The sequence below is a fragment of the Plecotus auritus genome (genome assembly GCF_963455305.1).
Source record: "Plecotus auritus genome assembly, chromosome: 5".
In the NCBI taxonomy this organism is placed as follows: domain Eukaryota; kingdom Metazoa; phylum Chordata; class Mammalia; order Chiroptera; family Vespertilionidae; genus Plecotus; species Plecotus auritus.
Genome location: NC_137776.1, coordinates 174,557,707 through 174,576,859, shown reverse-complemented (window position 1 = coordinate 174,576,859; position 19,153 = coordinate 174,557,707). Strand labels below are relative to the sequence as shown.

General features: G+C 45.7%; 1 protein-coding gene across 1 annotated transcript in view; it reads left to right on the top strand.

The window, feature by feature from the left end:
* Positions 1 to 19,153, top strand: part of PAPPA (pappalysin 1) — a gene marked incomplete at its 5' end in the record, with an annotated part of 220,415 nt that overhangs the window by 39,788 nt on the left and 161,474 nt on the right. Inside the window, 2 exons of the mRNA XM_080671094.1 lie at positions 13,645 to 13,790; positions 17,930 to 18,223. Of these exons, the coding sequence (XP_080527220.1) occupies positions 13,645 to 13,790; positions 17,930 to 18,223 (440 nt within the window). The remainder of the gene's footprint in view (positions 1 to 13,644; positions 13,791 to 17,929; positions 18,224 to 19,153) is intronic.

Here is a 19,153-nt window from a genome sequence, read left to right as displayed (position 1 = left end):
ACATAAAACAGTATCCCACAAAGAGTTCTGGGAAGTTAACCAGCGTACAGATGAAAGAGGCCCTGGTTATTTTTTCAGCAACTTTTTTTTTCATTCTTTTCCAGAAATCATGTAAGATAAATGGCTTGGAATTTTATAATCAGAATATCAGAGTTTATTTAACGTGACTAATATTCATTAAAGCAATAACAGGGGTCAGGCCTGGTGGAGGGGAAAAAGGATGCATGCTGGAGACTGACCAGGGTTTGAAACTTGCTCCCACTCTCGATCCACGGCTTGACCTCGGCCGATTTCTCAGGGAGAGTCGCTGGCTTGTCATCTGTAAATCTGGGTGAGAGTGGCTCTCTTGGGACATGTCAGGAAACTTAAATGCAGTCCTTTGTGTGAAGGGCCTGGCACAGCATCTGATGCATAGTAGATGCTGGGGCAAGCTTCTTCTCTTCTGGATTGCACACACGGATCCCTCATCGGCATTGTTTTTTCAGAGATGCCGTCCAGCAGCTTCATAAAACACGCCTAAATGGAACCACTACACACACTGAGGGCATGTACCCAGATTACTTTCATTCTTAAAATATTGTTTTTAGGACTGTCCACAGAACTGACATTTTTTAAATAACGACCACAAAAGTTATATCGAACTCATTGGGCTTGCACACTAGTTTATCTTGAAACTGACCCAAATGTCTAACTATGTTAGGGGACGTATTTCCTCATGGACTAATCGCAGGCACTGTTGGGGGTTTGGTTAGAATGGGTTGACTTTCCAATTTGGTTAAAGTTCCTAGATTTTTCAGCCATCTCCAGCCCACATGCCTGCCTGGTCCAAGCACACAGGCCCAGGCCACGGATGCACATGGTCTTGTTTTCTCTGGTTCCATCTGGGCTCCCCTCGGGCTTATCTTCTGAACAAAGTGCACCTTTGCTCACAGGTCCTATCTGTGACCCTGGTGTGCCTGTGACCTTGGTCTCTGAGAGCAGAATAGAGGAGTGAATGAAAAGCAAGGGAAGAACTGCACGTGGTCCCTAAATTGAGGTTAATAAGGAGCTCAGCATAGTGACCAGTGAGAAGCTGCGGAGGATTGCTCATCTAGCAAATCCATAAGACTACTGGTTTCAGAGACAGAGCATATTTGAACCAGCTCCCTTAACATTCCTGTGACCTTGAACAAGTCTCTTCCTTTATCAAAGACTCAGTAGCCTCCTGTAAAATTGGGGTGATAGTAACACATGTGAAGGTTTAGAGGATTCAGTGAAATAATATACAGTCCTTAGCGAACTCTGAAAATAGCAGTGCTGGTTAGTTTGGGGATTTTTCCGTCTCCGGGAAATCTTCTGACCTCTTACACACATGTCTCTTCATCTCCATCCCCCCTCGATCCTGAGCCCCTCGCCAGAGCCTCGGGACTGGCACGGGACTTCGGATGACCTGGTCACTCTTTACTACCAAGGCCCCTTTTATTCCGGGTCCTTACAAATTCCATTTTGAAAGAGTTTCTTTACCCCCGAAGCTCTGCACATATTAAAGGCTAATGTATCCATTTTCTCAAGAGATAAGCAGTATACCACACAAGTTAATGCCTTTCCAACAAAAGGCAAGCTCATGGCTGGGATCTGAGGAAGGGGCTGGCTGCGTAATTCATGCTGGTCCTAGGGAAGGGGGGGTCCTGGGTAAGGGGGGATGCCCCAACTCCCTCAGGCCCACACTGAGCAGGGAAGGGGTGGAGGGAGCCACCTCCTGGCCAGGGACTCTGGCCGCTGCACACTCTGTCTCTCAGTTACTGATGCAAGTTGGACTCCTTTCTTGGGAACTCGCCAGGGAGGCCCCCCCAGCTTGTGGGGATCTGAGGTGGCTCCCCTTTCACCCCTTTCCTTGATGTGTGTGTCCACGTCTGGCTCCTGGACGGATGGGAGCACTGGATGGATGGGAGCACTGGGTGCCCTTTTGAGGGCCTCAGCGGGAGGCGATGGGGTTTTTCCATCCTGGGTCAGGCATAGTCAGCACTCTCATTTTCCTCTCTCCATCCACTGGTGACACTGACCACTCATGACAGCCTCGGTGCTCGGTCACACGCCCTCCCAGGTTGGGAACAAAGCAGAGCGGGTGTGAGGGAGGGTTGAGAGGACAGACAGCAAGACCTTTTGTTTGCATGAACCACATGTCCCTACATGGATCATAGCTCAGCTTATCTTCAAAACTCACCGTTGGCTTATTGTCCACCTCCTGAGGGAACCCCCACAACCCCCACTCTCACTTTCTGAAAATATAAAACTAGTGTTTTCACAGCGGGGGGGGGGGGGGGCGGCGGGGTTGCCCACAGGTTTTTGGCGCAAGTCAAACAGCTTCCATTTCCCCATTGTTTGGCGGGGCCTTTTCTGTCTTTCTCCTTCCCTCTCTGCTTCTCTTATGGTTTGCTCTGTTCTAGAGGTTGTGTGGGTGGTCTGGCGGTAAAGGGTGGAGGTGAGGACCCTATTGCCTCCATTTCAAGCTTCTGATGTTTGTGATCGCAGCCTTTCCTGGGTGCAGCCAGCTGGCCACAGCTCTTAGCCTTGAGCTTGACTTCTGATTACTGACCTATTTTTATGGCCACAGAGGACAAGGGTGACTATAACTCTAAAAAGCATGAAGCATCTCAGAATCATACAGAGGGTGGAAGAGAGACACAAGAGAGAGCTCTTTTTATGAGAATGTGTGCTACCAACAAAAAATCCAGTCTGTCTGTGGCTTGGCAATACCTTAGGAAGGAAGTGACTAGATATTGCCAATAACTTCCTAGCCAGCATGGAGTAGCTTACTTCTTTGACTCCCAATTCTTCATCTGTAAAATGGGTAGATTTGGATAGAATATTTCCCAGATCTCTTCCTGTACAGACATTTTCAAATCAGACACTGTCATCCTGTTTCTGGGCTTGTGGGAGAACTTAATATTGAAAAGGTACAAATAATGCTAGACACTGACACTGGAGACATCAAGGGAGATAAGAGATGGTCTTGCCTCTCAGGGACTTGCCAGCCCCTATATCTTAATGGAGTTTAATGTATTCAGAGTAGCAATGAAGGAACAAGTATGCTCTATGACAGGTTAATTAAAAAAAAAATCCTACTCCTTTGACTCAAGTCCCAGCGGTGGCCTAATGATGGTACCCCACGTTAGGCAGTCTGTGTACCTGCTCCTTTACTTATTCGGGGCCCTCAGACCCTGAATGTGGCATCCTTGTTCCAAAAATCAGTTTGAATTTAATTCTCCTTTCGACAGCCTGACCTATAGTGTCATGCTTTTCCCAGCATCGTTTCCCCATACTCGAGCTCTGACTGTCACAAGACCCCGTGAGACTTATCTCTTTTCTAACCCCGGGAGAAACCCAAATTTAGGGAAGTTCCCAGACTTGTCCGAGGTCATCCAGAGAGGTCTACATTTACTGTAAGGACTATGTAGTTCTAACTTGAGATCATTCTGTGATTTGCCTAAGGTTAGGTGATTTGTATGGGGCCCCGGTGCAGACTGAAAATCTAGAGGTTGCCATATTGATGATTATGTTGTAATTCTTGCTATATTCTTCCCAAACATAATATTGTTCAGTCACTCTTCACATCAGTTCCATGGTTTTCATGGCTAACAAGTAGAGCCAAACTACACAGTCTACCTAGAACATTGCGGCTGCCACAGCTTATGAAATAGAGGTAATTTGTCTTGATTTAATTGTGCTCCAAGTGTATGACAAACCGCAGGGCTGTCGGTGAGCTGTGTGTGTATTCTGCTCACTGTGGTCAGTGTATGATTTATCAACTGTGGTTTTGATCCTCCAAGAGGCAAGTGAGGTGGTGAGAAGAGGCAGCTGGGGGCCCTGGAACTGTTGTGCAAGCAATAATTTGACGTGAGATCGTCACATGACTGTTCTGGTACTTTCAGCACACCACCCCACTTCAGTTGTTGCTTCTTCTTACTTATCAGGGTATTCTTATTGCTTAATGGTTTCCTCGAAAATAAGTAAATTCTGAGAACCTGGAGCTGTGAAACAAAGATTATGGTACCCCATGCAGAGATCTTAGGAAGTGCTGGATCATTTCACTCTGTTTGCGTGTGTGTGCACCTACTGTGTGCAGGTACAGTGCTAGGAGCTGGAGTACAATGATGAACATTTCACAAGATAGGTGTGATTCTACCCTCGTGGAATTCCCTGTAGGTAGGTCAGTAGCTCATTGGATCCATGCTTTATGGAGAGGCTCAAGGTGCTGAGGAAACACAGTGAATGGGTGCTTGACTTGTTAGGGGTCAGAGTCACTTCCAGTCTGAGTCATGTTCACCAAGGGGTGTCACTGAGCTTGCCAGGAACCAGGTGTTCTGACACTCTGCCTTCTGTTCCAGCCTCTCCAGAAGCCACTTCCAAAAAGACAAATGAGAAAAATAGGATCTGAGTAGTTCCTAGTGAAAGGTATTCACTTTAAATTAGTGTCCTTTATTCCAAGATAATTTTATTCTTTTCTTTGGAGGGCCACTCCAGTATCCTTTATTTTATTCTACAAGAGACATCATACATGCTGGTATATGTGTGTGTGTGTGTGTGTGTGTGTGTGTGTGGAGGGGGTCATCTTCGAATGCTTTATTTGTTTGTCAAAGTTAAAAATCTCTACTTCCACCTCAATTTCTAAAAATGATCCAGAGGTCTAAGAATGTCTCCATTGGCCTCACCCCTCCTGTGAGTCAGCACCTTCCTCTCCTCCCAACCGAATCCTCATGATTCTGATCCAACCCGTGTCCTGGGCTTGGCGTGATCCTGCCCCACAGTGAGCCACAGACAGCGATGTTCCCAAGAGTCGACCTTCCATGTGACTCAGCAGAGGGCAAAACCCCGAGAGACAATACTCCTAGAGGCCAGCAGTGGGGCAGGAGAGCATTGATGTACAGAATCTGAGACCATAAGGGGAAATGTCCAGTGGACAGAGTCAGAACCCAGATCCTCATTCACCTCCCTCCCACCCCCACTCAGCATTGAATTGTCCCCTGTGCATAAATATTCTCCTACTCGATGTTCTTAGGGTTTCTCCACAAGCCACTGCCAATTCCTGCTTCTCCATTTTTTTCTCTCCTCCAGTCCATCTTCCATGTTCCCCCAGAAAGGAAAGAAAGCTGTTTGGGAAACATGAACCAGGTCATTTTTATCTTTATAACGTCTGCCAGGGTCTGCTTAGAGCTTTCTGGACACTCCATCCTCCATAACCTGCTGTACAAGAACCTTCCCGACGTGGCCCTTGCTAGCCCCTCTGGCCTCATCTTGGGGAGTTTTTCCCATGTCCCCAACTTTGCAACCACCACAGAGGACTTGCAGAGCCTCACTCTTCTCAAGCTTTTGCATGCCTCTCGGCTTTTGGAGCTTCGGCCCTTTTTCCAGTCCCCCACACTCGGTCCGATCTCCAATCAGCGTTTGTTTTCCATGTGAAAACCTCACTGGTATCTTACCCACTTTCAGGGAGGAGTCATTGCTCTGTGCTTCCATCACGTTCAGCACCCCTTCTACTGTAGCACACAATGAAGGATATAGCCCGTCATAGCCAACAGACAGGGGCCCACATCCCACCTCTGACACCTGTGGGTGGGAGGAGGCACTTTGGAAAAATGGTGTCACCTCACTGAGCCCTGGTTCTTCCTTAGAAACTGGGGATACCCACACCTAATACATAGAGCTCTTATAATGCTTCAAATAAATAATATAAAAAAGTACTTTAGCAGTTCCAGGGTATAGTCAACTCCCCAAATGGTAGGTTTTATTAGTATTATCACATTATGTTGTGAACATCTGATTTGTCTCACTTCGTTCATAAAACTGCTAACTCTGCGATGTGGAATTTGTTTGTATGCCTAGTTTCTACCTTAAAGTATGGTATTTGGTAGCATCTCAGTAAATTCTGGTGAAGGAAAGAGGAAAAGATTGAAAGAATGATATGCAGGGAGGAAGGGAGTTGGGAGGAAGGAGGAAAGGAAGGCTCACAGGAAGGGAGGGGGGCGGGAAGAGGAGAGTAATGAAACCATGAGTAATTCAGTAAATAAATAAAAGAATAATCATTTATTCAATTGATCTTTTTTTTGTGTGTTTTTAATTTAACATATTTTTATTGATTTCAGAGAGGAAGGGAGAGGGAGAGATAGAAACATCAATGATGAGAGAGAAACATTGATTGACTTCCTCCTGTACACGCCCCCTACAAGGGATGGAGCCCACAACCCAGTCATGTGCCCTGACCAGGAATCGAACAATGACCTCCTGGTTCATAGATTTGACACTGAACCACTGAGCAACACTGGCTGTGCTTTCAATTGATCTTGGATTGGTGCTGTTACATTTTTCTTAGACTGTGTGTCAAGCTTCTACACAAAAGCTATTATTTTGGAAACTAATCATTCAGAATTCCTAGAATTTAATAAACACTCCATGTACTCCCCACCGCCCCCCCTTCCTTTGCCTCTCCTTAGAGACAAGAGAGAGGCATATTTAAGCATTTCTGACAATGAAAGTAAGCAGGAGAATAAAGGCAGATCATTAGGGCCCTTGGGATAAAAGTACAAAATCCAGGTTTTAGAACTGGTCACCACTTGGAGAAAGCTTGTAATTTGGAATAAGGGATATGGATGCAATAAACATTCTGAGGTTTATCTTGCTTTAATGACTTGTCTCGAGTGGCTTTGATCTTTACGTTTGATAATCACTTTCAAATGGCCCAGTGTGTTCTGAAAGTGGAGGAGTGGGTCACGGACTTGAGATCCTCCCTGGGAATGACAGGCTGCATCAGGATTTGGAAATAGGAGATGTTCATAAGACTCGCTCTGTTAGCTGTAGAAACAGGGCACCCGCCTGCGAGGAAGATAACCACATCGGTCCAGTGATAGGAAGCAGGGTTCACTGAGGAAAGGACACCACAGGCCTTGGGGGCGAAGGCCTGTTCTCTCTAGCTCCTTGAGTAAGCTAAAAAGAGAATTGGGCATCATGGGGCCTCTCCATGGGGTAGGCACCCTTCTAGGTACTTTCGTATGTATTGCTTCCTTGAGTTTTTATATTCCCCTTTCTAGGGTGAATGTGAGCATCGCCATTTTACAGATGACAAAATTGAGGTTCAAGAGAGTTGAGTCCCTTTTATAAGGCCACCCTTAAGTAGGAGAGGGAGCATTTGAACCTTTGTCCGTCTCTCTCTTAAGGTGTGGCTTTAACTCTAGCAATCTGCTGCCTTTTCCTGTAATCTGAAAAAACTGTCCCCAGCCTCCAGCTTGGAAGTCGCCCACTCTCAGCCAACTGAGGGCATCAGCATGTGGCTGGCACCATCCCTGTAACCCATCTGCACTGATTAAGTGTCCAGGGGACAGCCCCGTGGCATGACACTTCTCAAAGGTCTCCTTGGCGGCTCTCTCTTCTGCAGCGGGGAAGTCAGTTTGCTTTTAGTGAGAATAGAACCTGAGATGGGTCCGTCATGACCTGGCCTCCCTGTGAGCCATACCACTGACCAACCATCTTTAAAATGGGAGAGCCCATGTATTATGTTTCCAGACTTGGAAAAACTCAAGTTTTCTGTGATTCATTTAAGGGATTTGTTGTTGTTATTGTTCTGCATTCTGAATGTAGTTCCCTTTTGCTTCTCTTTCATCCAAACAGGCCCTGACAGCTCTCTCATTGAGATTATTACTGAGTTGTACCATCTCAGGCCAGGGCATTTAGGAAATATGTTGTTGGCACTCGCCAGTGAATGAGATGCATAAAGAAAATATTCTAATGACAGTTGAGTTGAGAGAGCTTTGATCTCCCTCCAAAACTGCTCTCATGGCTTTGAAATGCGGCTCTGGCAGAGGGGTACAGTCTGGGTGCCTTGGCACTGTGGGCTGGGCCCCTTGAAACTGACATTCCAGGGGACCTGCAACCCTCCCAGTGGGGTTCAGGTGCACGGCTGTGCGGAAAGAAAGGAGGCACCTCTCTTGAGAGGCAGCTCAGGGGGAGAATCCAAGTTAGGAGGGACTTTCCAATTTAGCTCAACATTTCCCAAACTGTCTTGGTTATTCTATTATTTGGGTTTGGGGTAAAGGCAGGGGTAGTGTGGGGGAAGGGACTGGTCCAACATGTTTGGGAACACTTCATACACTATCTGACCGACTCTTCCTTTTGCATATTAAGGGCTCTGCAAATTCTTGCAATTAAGAAATATATGTATTTAGCCTTGTTTAACAGAGCATGTCCTAAACCCATTTGACTGGGAAACATTTTTCCTTTAGACATGCATCTGGTTCATGTGGATTTAGCCTTCTTCTGACTGGGATTTGAAAAGCACTGAGCTAACTCACGTGCTCACAGAGCAGGTGGTGAGCCTGCGCTGCAGACTGGGCCGCAGAGTGTGGCAGCAACAGGCCCGGAGTTCAGGCAACACAGGTTCCACAGGAAGCTGCGCTCCCTCCCATGCCCGGCTTCCCAAGCCAGGCTCTCCTGCAGGGAACTGTGTCCCCCGAAGGAAAGGATGACTTCACTAATTGGCACGAACCCAGCCTCACAAATAGAGACTTGTCCTCAGACCCTTCTGTGACCCTTGGGCAGGTCGGTGCATTTCCCTGAGCCCTGGGCCTCTCCTTCTGTTTTGAGGTTATGCAATTTCAGAGAGAGGTGCTCAATAACTGGGAATCATTAGTAGCACACTCTTTCTGTCTCTTTAGAAGGGAAAGTTTGGGAGACACAGAGGTGATAAAGATTTGACTCCACCTGCTTGATGCTCATAGCCTGATGGGGAAGACAGGTGCTCGCACCTGAAGGTAACACAAAGTACGGTGATAATAGAATCACCAGAATCCAAAGTGTGTGTGTATGTTGGGGGGGGGGCGGGATTTCTGAAAAGGGAGGCATCATTTTCAGCTAGAGATGATGGTGACGATTTTGGTGTTGCTAATAATTATCATTGGAATAATAATAACAATGCAATGAACTAATGAGTGCCTTCTATGGGCCAGGCCCTGTGCAAGGAACTTCCTCTGCTGTGCCTCTAGTCCTTCAGACAACCCTTTTATGTGGACAGCATTATCCTATGTTACAGGTGTGTGGACCTGAGTGGGTCCATGGAGCGTATCACCTGTACGCTGAACTTAGCATGGAGGGTTGGATTTTGGAAAACTGAGACTCAGGAAAAGAGATTGTGGGGCAGATGAGGGGAAACGGTGGACATGCTTAGGGAATGGGCATAATTGGGGGAAACCAGAGGTTCTCAGGTGATGAAATAATGAGAACTTGAGTGGAAGGGTGTGGGAGGAAGAAAAAGGTTGGATGGTGGGATGAGACACTGAAAGCTGAGAGTGAGGGACCCACCCAGAGGCCGACTGTCAGTTCAGGTGTTGCCCAGGAGGAGAAAATAGGAGACCAGGACATGGAGGGGCCTGCCAGGACTGTGCTGAGCTGCCTCCTTTAATGCAGCTGCATCCCTGTGCACTAACTGAGACTGAGAGGTAAAGCAACCATGGACATAGCTCTGGCCATCCAACTTTGAATAGTATTGCCTTATAAATTAACAAACACACAGAGTTTTTGTATTTGGATTGATTTTTTCTGGGCTAATGATTTAAAAAAAATAAATTTGACCCATTTATCTTAAACACTCAGGGCCAACCTTCACACAGTGGCAAAATGCAAAGGCATATGGCTGTGAGCAGGTCCTTGACCTTTTCTCATCCTCAGTCCCTCTAGACTCTCGTGGTCCTGCTCAATTTGACCTTCTGTGATTTCTCCTCTACCCATTGACTGAAAGGAATACACAGTATCTTAAAGAGATGGGAGGAAGCAGGTAGATACCCACATGAACTCCTGTCCCCAAGAATTTCCCCTGATGCATTTGGGAGACATCCAGCTAGGCCTGAATTGGTGGGAAGACTTAGCAAATAGAGGAAGACTTTTAGCCACAGAACTATTTTCCTTTGGGTGGGTCCCCACAAAAGAGATAGAGAGAAGAGAGACTAGTGGGCCTAGGAGCCAGGATGGCTACTGTGGATTCTTTCTCTTTTGAGAAACAGAGGCTTCTCAAAAGTATGAAAAAAGAAAACCCACAGACAAGCAGGGGAATACCTCCAACATCCCACATCTCTGCCTTGGGCCAGAATGAATGCCACCCCCTGAAAAGATTGCTTCTGCAATTACGACTGAATAAACAACCAATTAAAATGTCTCCTCTGGCCTTCCTCCCTTTTCCCCCCTCCCCTGAAGTTTTCTCAGCCTAGAGCCATGGGGCGAAGAGGTGACTTTCTCTAATAACGTTTGTGTTCTCTGCCAGAGAGAACCCTTGATAGAAGTGGACAAATCAATTAGAAAATCCTATATAATAAAAGGCTAATATGCAAATTGACCGAATGGCAGAATGACCAGTCACTATAACATCCACTGACCACCAGGGGGCAGACGCTCGATGCAGGAGCTGCCCCCTGGTGGTCAGAGCATTCCCACAGGGGGAGCACTGCTCAGCCAGAAGCTGGGCTGATGGTTGGCGAGCGCAGTGGTGGTGGTGGTAGGAGCCTCTCTCACTTCTGCGGCAGCACTAAGGATGTTCAACTGTTGGCTTAGGGCCACTCCAAGCTGGCAGTCAGACATCCCCCCAGAGCTCTCAGACTGCGAGAGGGCATGGGCTGGGCTGAGGGACACTCCCCACTGAGTGCATGAATTTCATACACTGAGCCTCTAGTAATAAATAAGGTGGAAAGGGCTGATCCAAGAAAACCTCAGCTTCTCTGTGTTTTCATTCTCCTCCCACACACTATTTCCCTCTCCAGTGTGGCCTGCAGTACCCTTGGAAAAGAGGGCGAGGCTGTGGGAAGTGCTGGCCACATCTAGAGTTGCCCTTGGCCTTGTCACTCTGTGATCTACAAACCCCTGTTATACTTCATCTATAAGATCAGGTAAATAATAGGAATAGCTAAACACTTATTTCTACATGCCAGGTATTATTCTAAGCCCTTTACACTTTCTTTTTAATGTCCCAAATTCTCTGAACAACTCTGTGAGATAGGTACTATTATTGTTTTTGTGTTTTGTGAATAAAGAAACTGGTGTGCAGGGAGTTAAGTAAATTGCTCAGTTAAGATATTTGACCCAAATGTCAAGTGGAAGAGCTGGATTCAAAGCCAGGGCTCTGGCTTGGGACGGAGCCATCTTGCCCACTCTGTGGCATCACATGTGTGCAGAGATGGAACAGCATGTGGAGCTGGCACACAGCAAGTGCTTAATAAGTGTTGGTTTTCCTTCTTTAATCACAGAACAGTCTGGTTTGAACTCCTTATGAGGCTTCCAGGCCAAGAAGCTGAGGATGGGACCTTGGGGATGAAAAGGGCACAATAGCAAGACTTTGCATCAATATCTGAACTTATGTGGCTGTCTTCGAAATTGGTCACTTCAACCATGTTCAGGCCCACGTAGATGCAACCTCTCCTGGCCCTGCCTGAGTCTACAATTCAAGTTAACCCGTTATTTGAAAAGCTGTAAAGATTATGGTTACATGAGTATTTGGTTTTATGAACTCTTGATGATGTGGGTAGACAGGAAGGCACTCGAGGTCTCAACATCTCTTATTCCCATTGGAGTAGAAGTGTAAGGTCATGACCTACAGAAATGCTCTGTGAAGGATCCAGTGTATTGATAAGGAAACTGGGGTCTCATAGCAAGGAAGTGCTGAAACAGACTGTGACCTAAATATTTTGGCTGTTTTCTTTCCCAGTGTGAATTCAACTCCAACCGTATGTACTGAGTGCTTCTCAGGTGTCAAGCCCTGTGCTGAGGACTCAGTAAACAGATGAGTAAGGTGCATTCCCTGCCCTCCAGGGAGCCATGAAGAGTGGCAGATATAGACAGGGGTAGTGATTATTTGCAATGGTGTTAGAGTGCCTACTAATAGGTGGATGAGTACAAAGATGGTAAAGAAGGTGGGGGTGATGTAGATATCAGGAAGGTCTTCCTGGAGGAGAGGTCCCAGATGGACTTTGGATTTGTTCATCAGAGTCCCTGATAGAGGGAATTGCATGAGAAAAGGCACTGGGACTGAGGCTTCATGGTGGGTGATGCCAGTGCACAGTGGGGGATTCAAGAGGGAACAGAGAGAGATGAGGCCAGAAGTGGAGACAGGTTCTTGCAGGCCATGCTGGGAGCTTGGACTTTACTCTCACATTATGGAGGCTCTTCCATGACTCAGAGGGAAAGACAAGGGAACAATCATTATGCTCTACATGCCAGGCCCTGTGCCAATCCCCTGGGAGAGACAACATTCTGAAAAAGGAAAATACTTTTAACTGACTGTGTGACCTTCGCAAGATATGAAGGTTCTTTAAGCCTCTATCTTCTCCTCTGGAAAATGGGGATAATAATGCTGCCTACCTCGGTATAAATAAGTCGATGAAAGGAGATAATCCATGTAAAGTCGGGCCACATAGAAGGGCCCAACAAACATCAAATATCATTATTCCTGGACTTTATCTCATCTACTACATCAAGCTGCCTGCCTGCTTATTTATTTATGTTTTTATTCATTTATTTATCAATGAATTACTGGATTCATTTCCAACCTTCCTCAAGAAGTAATTATCAGCTGCTCACAAGATCCCTAAAATACATGATGACAAACAAACATAACACAGGAGCTGGAAGAGGCACTGTGAGCAGAGAGCAGGATGCCTCTCTCTGTTCAGGAATGAGCGTGAATAAGGTTCCTGATCCCCTGCTAATTTAGACTTTCTATCTTGATGGGAGAGTCGTCTTCTGCAAGGGAAGACTTCTTAGTACTGAGCACCTAGGATGTGTCAGTCTCTCTCCAAAGACCATTTTTTTATCTCTCCAACATGTGTTTGTCCCAAGTATTAAAGAGTTAAGTGGAGTTAATTCACTTTCCAGATATGTCAGGCTACCGTGGCAGTGACCTCAAATACAATATCCTTCTCTTGTCTATTGTACAGACAAAGACATAGAGGCTTGCAGAATGCAGAATCATGTGCTACAGGAGACAGCATGATGCCCCAATCCAAGGAGTATGGGTTTCCAAGCTAGACAGAATTGACCCTGAAACCCAGTTCTGCAGCTTTGGACAACCTGTTTAATAACATTGGGCCACATGTTGCTCATCTTGAAAACCAAGTAACAGTGCCTCCTTTCATGGTTGGTATAGAGATGCAAAGAAGGCTTTCTTCCTAGTATAGCTCCGTCTACACCAAATGAATGGTCCAAGGTCCATAGTGAATGAGGAAAGAGAGAAAGAATCCAAGACTAGAAAATATGTTTGCTCTTCCACGGTCTGTGTTCTTGATCTGTAGGTACTCACATTGTGTGGCCCTGTCACCAGTCTACATAGCTGAGTCCTTAGGGACACAGATGTGGACCTTAGATAAATCTCGGTTCTGAACTGAACTCTGCTATTTGTAAGCTGAGCAACCTTATCAAGCCTCTTAAATGCATAGGGATATAATTTTCTTATCTATAAAATGGGACCATATCAGTTACCTTACAATATGTATTGAAAGAAGTCAATGAGCTGATGTCTATAAAGTTCTTAGCAAAGTGCCTGACACATAGTTGCTCTTACTGAATGAGCAGTACCTGTTATGTGAAGAGTCACGTTTTTGAATGGTGATGACAGCTAAGGTTCTTTTTCTATTACAGAGCGTACTTGGATGTTAATGAACTGAAGAACATTCTTAGACTGGATGGAACTACACACCTCAATATCTTCTTTGCAAACTCCTCGGAGGAGGAATTGGCAGGAGTAGCCACTTGGCCATGGGACAAGGAGGCCCTAATGCCCTTAGGTGAGAATTAGAAACGTCTCCAGGAGGGAGTTGGATTAGTACAGGAATACATTTACTAGTGGTGATGGTGATGATGATGGGTCACGGTGATCGCGATCCTGATGGTGGTGGTAGTATGGGGATGGTGAACAATTTATTTTTTACTTTTTAAATTTACAAAACTCTTGAGCATTCCTTATGTCTTGTCAACCACTAAGGAATGCTCTGAAGAAAATAATACTATAGTATTCACCCTGTTTACCAGTGAGGAAACTGAGATTTAGAGAGGGAGTGGGGGCTTATCCAAGGTCACACATGTCAGTGGCAGAGCTATGTTTTGAATTCAGATTTATTAACTTCGTCCATCAATTGCTTTCAGTATCCCCTGCCTCTCTGCCTCTTTGTTCATGCAAATATCTTCTCACCCTTGTAACCACATTGTGCTGGCACAGCCAAACATGGGTTGGCTTGAAAGCCACCAGAGAGGCAAGAGAAAGCGAGTTTGTAAGAACTCCTTGTTCCTTCATGTTCCACCCACCAACACCAGGAATTCTTCTTACATTCAAATTATGCATGTCCATAAACACGATACATGTTTATACATATCAGTCACCAAAGTCAGAAATGACAATGGTTTCTGAATCATGCACTGTGAGCAAACATTGGAGTTGTTCGATGTTTTAAAAATTTTTTCATGCTCTCTCCAGTTCACAGATATACACAGACGTGCATTTTTTAACTTGTGCATATTTGAAATCATAGCATAAATGCAATTTTGTGTTCTTTTTTTCACAGAGTGTTATGCTATCTACATTTTTCCATGTTGCAGCAATCTTCATAATTACTTCCCACCCCACTTTTTCTCATTTAACATCACACACATCTTTCTGGGTTATTTTCATCTCTCTAAAGATGCCATTTGTAATGGCCATATGACACTCCATTGAATGAGGGCCACTGCAGTGTCTTTAACCGGTTTCCTTTGGTAGAATGTTCCCGTTATTTCCGCCAGTGTGTAGTGATGACTCAGTGAGTGTCTTCATCAGGGAATGCCCAGGCTCAGCAGAGTGACCGTGCTGGATGTTTCCTCCGGCTGCCTGGTCTCCCAGGGATAGACCCACGGTCCAGGAGCTGCATTTACGCTATCTTGGAGATGAAGGACTCTGTAACTTTAAATGATGACGTTGTGCTGAATCAAACTCTAGACTTAGTTCGCTCCAGACAGCTCTCATTTTCTAGTTGTTTTTAAGAGAATGAAACCACTGTGTGTGTGTGTTTGTGTGTGTGTGTGTGTGTGTGTGTACATGTGTATGCTGATGTAAATAGAAATTGATAAAAAGAAAAATATGTAGTGATTCTCAACTGGGGAGGGGAGGATTTTATCTCCTAGGAGACACTTGGCAATGTCTAGAGATATTTTTGGTTATTACATATGGGGGGATGCTACTGGCATCTAGTGGGTAGAGGCTAGTGATGCTGCTAAATCTCCTGCAAAGGCCACAGAAAGGAATTATCTAGTCCCAAATGCAGTAGTGCTGAGAAACCCTGAGGTTGGTGATGGGTAGACAGACAGGTGGATTCACAGACAGACAGAGAGGTATTGGGCAGAAGAGAGATTGCAACTTAGATAAACTTGGGCATGATCAGCTTGTACCACATGCTTCGTATGATGTCTGGGAATAGTGCTGGTCCAGAGCCAAAATCCATAGTTGTTCTCAGCAGCGAACAGATTCAGTAGTATGGCCTTAGGCAGGTCTCTTTCTTTTCCCAGATCTCACTTTCTTCAGATTTTAAATGAATAGGTTAGGCTAGAATGGTGGCCTCCAAGGACCCTTCTCTGTGCTGAAATTTTGTGCTATTGGAAAAGCAACGAAAAAGGCCATGAGCAGTCTTAACAGGGTTGAACAGCAGACTTCTAAAGTTAGAGAAAAGTACTTCTGATATTCCACGAATTTCAGAGACTGGCTCAGGACCAGAAGTACAGAAGGCTATAAATCCATAGCATGTTATAGTATTTCAGGATGATGTCAGGCTCCAGCTATTTCACCTTTTAAGAGAAGCAATGAAACAGGACTCAGGCTCTGTGCTATCGCTCTGTGCAAAGGGGTGCGCTGGTGGGAATGAGGTAGAACAAGCAGAGCCCACCTGGACATTAAGTCTGCAATCTTGTCCTTATCCTTGAAAAATATCTGTGTGGTCCTCCCCCCATTACCTCAACGTCTAAGTTTCCTGGAGAGATGGAGTCATTGACAGTATTGTGGCTGTTTCTTTTAGAAATCCCCAGAGAGGCAAGGTCACTTTCCCAAGATCATACAGCCAATATGAAGCAAATTGAGGATTGCAAGCCACGTCAGGCTAACTCCAGCTGTCCTTCAGGCTGCCACCTCCCTGTTTTGAGAGATATTGGTCATAAGCAAGTTCTCTTAAGTAGCCCCAATCAAACCCCATTCATTAGAAATTATATATATGTATTCTCTTCTCCTGCTAGTTACACCATGATCCCTGGAAAAAGTCTTGGGTGGGAAGGGGATTATGTTTTATATTATGATCGACATAAAATAATTGAGATTTCCTGTCTTCTCTTCCTCCCTGCCTCTGCCTGCCCCTTCTCACATATACACGTGCATAAACCCCCATCCCCACAGCCCTCTCATACATCTTTATCTTTGAGTTTGAAGAAGGCCCTGAGCAGTTCAGAATTAATAGACCCCCACCAGCCCCATGACTGAGCGAGCTCGCCCTCCCGGCAGTTCAGTCCGAGATAAATCTTACGTTCGCCAGCACCAGGCCTGCCAGGACAGATCGAGGCTCTGCCCTCTCACCATTCTTGCATAAGATGCTGCTTTGCACTTAAAGTTACTACTTACAGAAAGCTCAGACCTTAATTTTAACCTTCCCTTAGACACACTCAGATTTAAAGTTTACATATCTTTCTGCTAGCCTGCATGGATTTCTCCAGTGCCTGAAATGAACATGGAAGGATGCTGCCAATTGATTCTATGAGACCTCTTTCATTTGTCTCGCCAAGCAAAGCAACGCTGTCTTCTAAGACACAGTGTGGACTATTGGTCCTCAAACTAGACTATGCAGACTAGTCATCTGAGGCTCTTGTTCGAATTCAGATTCTGAAGCTGTAGGTTTGGGAGGAGCCTGAGGTTGTGCATTTTTAACCACCTTCTAGGTGAGCCACACTTTGAGTAACAAGTAGTTAGACAGTAAGACACTCATTGTTACGTCAGATGCTATACTAGCTGCTTACATGTGATTAGAGTTGGCATAACTTTTTTTGTTGGGTCAGCATTCAGCAAATATTAACACATATTTAAGGAGATGCCATATTTTGGTCCCTGAGGTAGGCATCCACTGTAGAACTCAGATAAAGAGCCCTCACTTTGGAGTCCAGGGATCATGGTTCAGATTTCAGCTCCACAATGACTAGCTCCTGACCATGGGCCAGTCGCTTCACTTCTCCGGGAATCAGTGCCTGTCTCACTGGGCTGGGAATGACTGTGATTATACACAGGAAACACTCAGCAGCTGGCCTGAGGAGACATCATAATGCTCAATAAATATTGGCTTTATGGTCACTGTTACGATGACAAGTGCAACACAGTGCTGGCCTTCACGAACGTTCACAAACAGAGACTAGAGAGAAAAAGGACTGGAACTCAGAGATGGTCATTGACTTGCTCAAGGTCACAGAGTTAATGCAGGCAGAATGAGCCCTGAAGCCAAGGGGTCTGACCTTGAGGGCTTCATTTAAGCAGAAGCACATAGAATATTTATCAACCTGGGCATGACTTACTTTCTAAGGAAGAATTTGCAGCAGAAATGTTTACCGGCCCAGAAATCAGAGGCCTTGAATTCGAATTATGCAATCTCTTTTAAGTAGTTGGACATCACTTTGGGTAAGTTGCCTCACTTCTGTAGGCATTGGTGTTTCCATCTGGAAAATGAAGGGATTGCACAAAATGACTTTTGAGACTCCTTCCTACTGAATCAGTGATTCATATGACAAGTCACAACAGCTCCCAGGGCAGTTGGAAGCATAGGGTGGAAAAGCTCGTGGGTACTTTGGGCAGCACCCCATTGATTGGGGGATTCCTGAATCAGGAAGCAGAGTGTCCAGCTTGCCTCATGCTCTGGTTTTCCCCTTGCAGGTGGCATCGTCCTGAACCCATCTGTCTATGGCATTCCTGGGCACACCCACACCATGATCCACGAGATCGGGCACAGCCTGGGCCTCTATCACATCTTCCGAGGCATCTCAGAAATCCAGTCTTGCAGTGACCCCTGCATGGAGACCGAGCCCTCCTTTGAGACCGGAGACCTCTGCAGTGACACCAACCCAGCCCCCAAATACAAGTTCTGTGGTGACCCAGGGCCAGGAAACGACACCTGTGGCTTTCATAGCTTCTTCGACACTCCTTACAACAACTTCATGAGCTATGCAGGTAGGGCCCCACTCTCGGCAGGATGCCCGGGGCTGCGTGGCAGATGGGGGCTCCAGTCCTGACTCAGAGTATCTTTGAGCAAGCTGCTTACCGCTGCTAACACATCTTCCCAACAACTCCTCATCCCAGACTGTCAGGATAATACTCCTTCTGGTAAACCTTTCTACTGCAGCTTCTTCCTTAGAAAGTAAGTCACGCCCAGGTTGATAAGTATTCTATGTGCTTCTGCTTAAATGAAGCCCTCAAGGTCAGACCCCTTGGTTTCAGTGCTCAGTCTGCCTTCACTAACTCTGTGACCTTGAAAACCTCAAGTGTCCATGGGTGATGCTGCGTTTGAAAGCCCCTCAGGAATACGCACATTGGAAAGCCCGCGGACTGGTACTCAGGACACCTGAGTAGAGGCTTGGCTCTGCCACTGGCTTACCTGGTGCCTTTCAGCCCATCCCATCTCCTCTCTTTTCTCAAGAAAATGGGTTCCTTAGACTCTGTCTTTAAGGTCCCTCCTGGTTTTTCAGCTGTATTTTTCTCAGCTCGTGGTTTTTGAACCTTTAAAAAAAATACCATGAAACTCTCACACCCTCCTTTGCTATTTTGTTACAATAAAAATTAAAAAATGGAATGCTTTTAGTTTTGTAAGTACATAATGATTACGTGAGATCGATATGTCCTTTTTTCAAGCGCACATGTCCTATCAAAGCCCTCTAGTAATAGTATCACGGATTCATTCCTTGTGTTCTAGGATGCCCCGCACTTCCTTTTAACATCTGTGAAGACCACTTCTAGCCCTTGTAACATCTTTGGCAAATTAGAACTAGACACTCCTTCCCCAGAGTAGCCACAGCCCTCACTGCTGGCCCCTTTAAGCAAGAGCCCTGCGTAAGACAAGAGCTACAAAATTGCACAGATTCTATTATAATATTCAATTTAGGG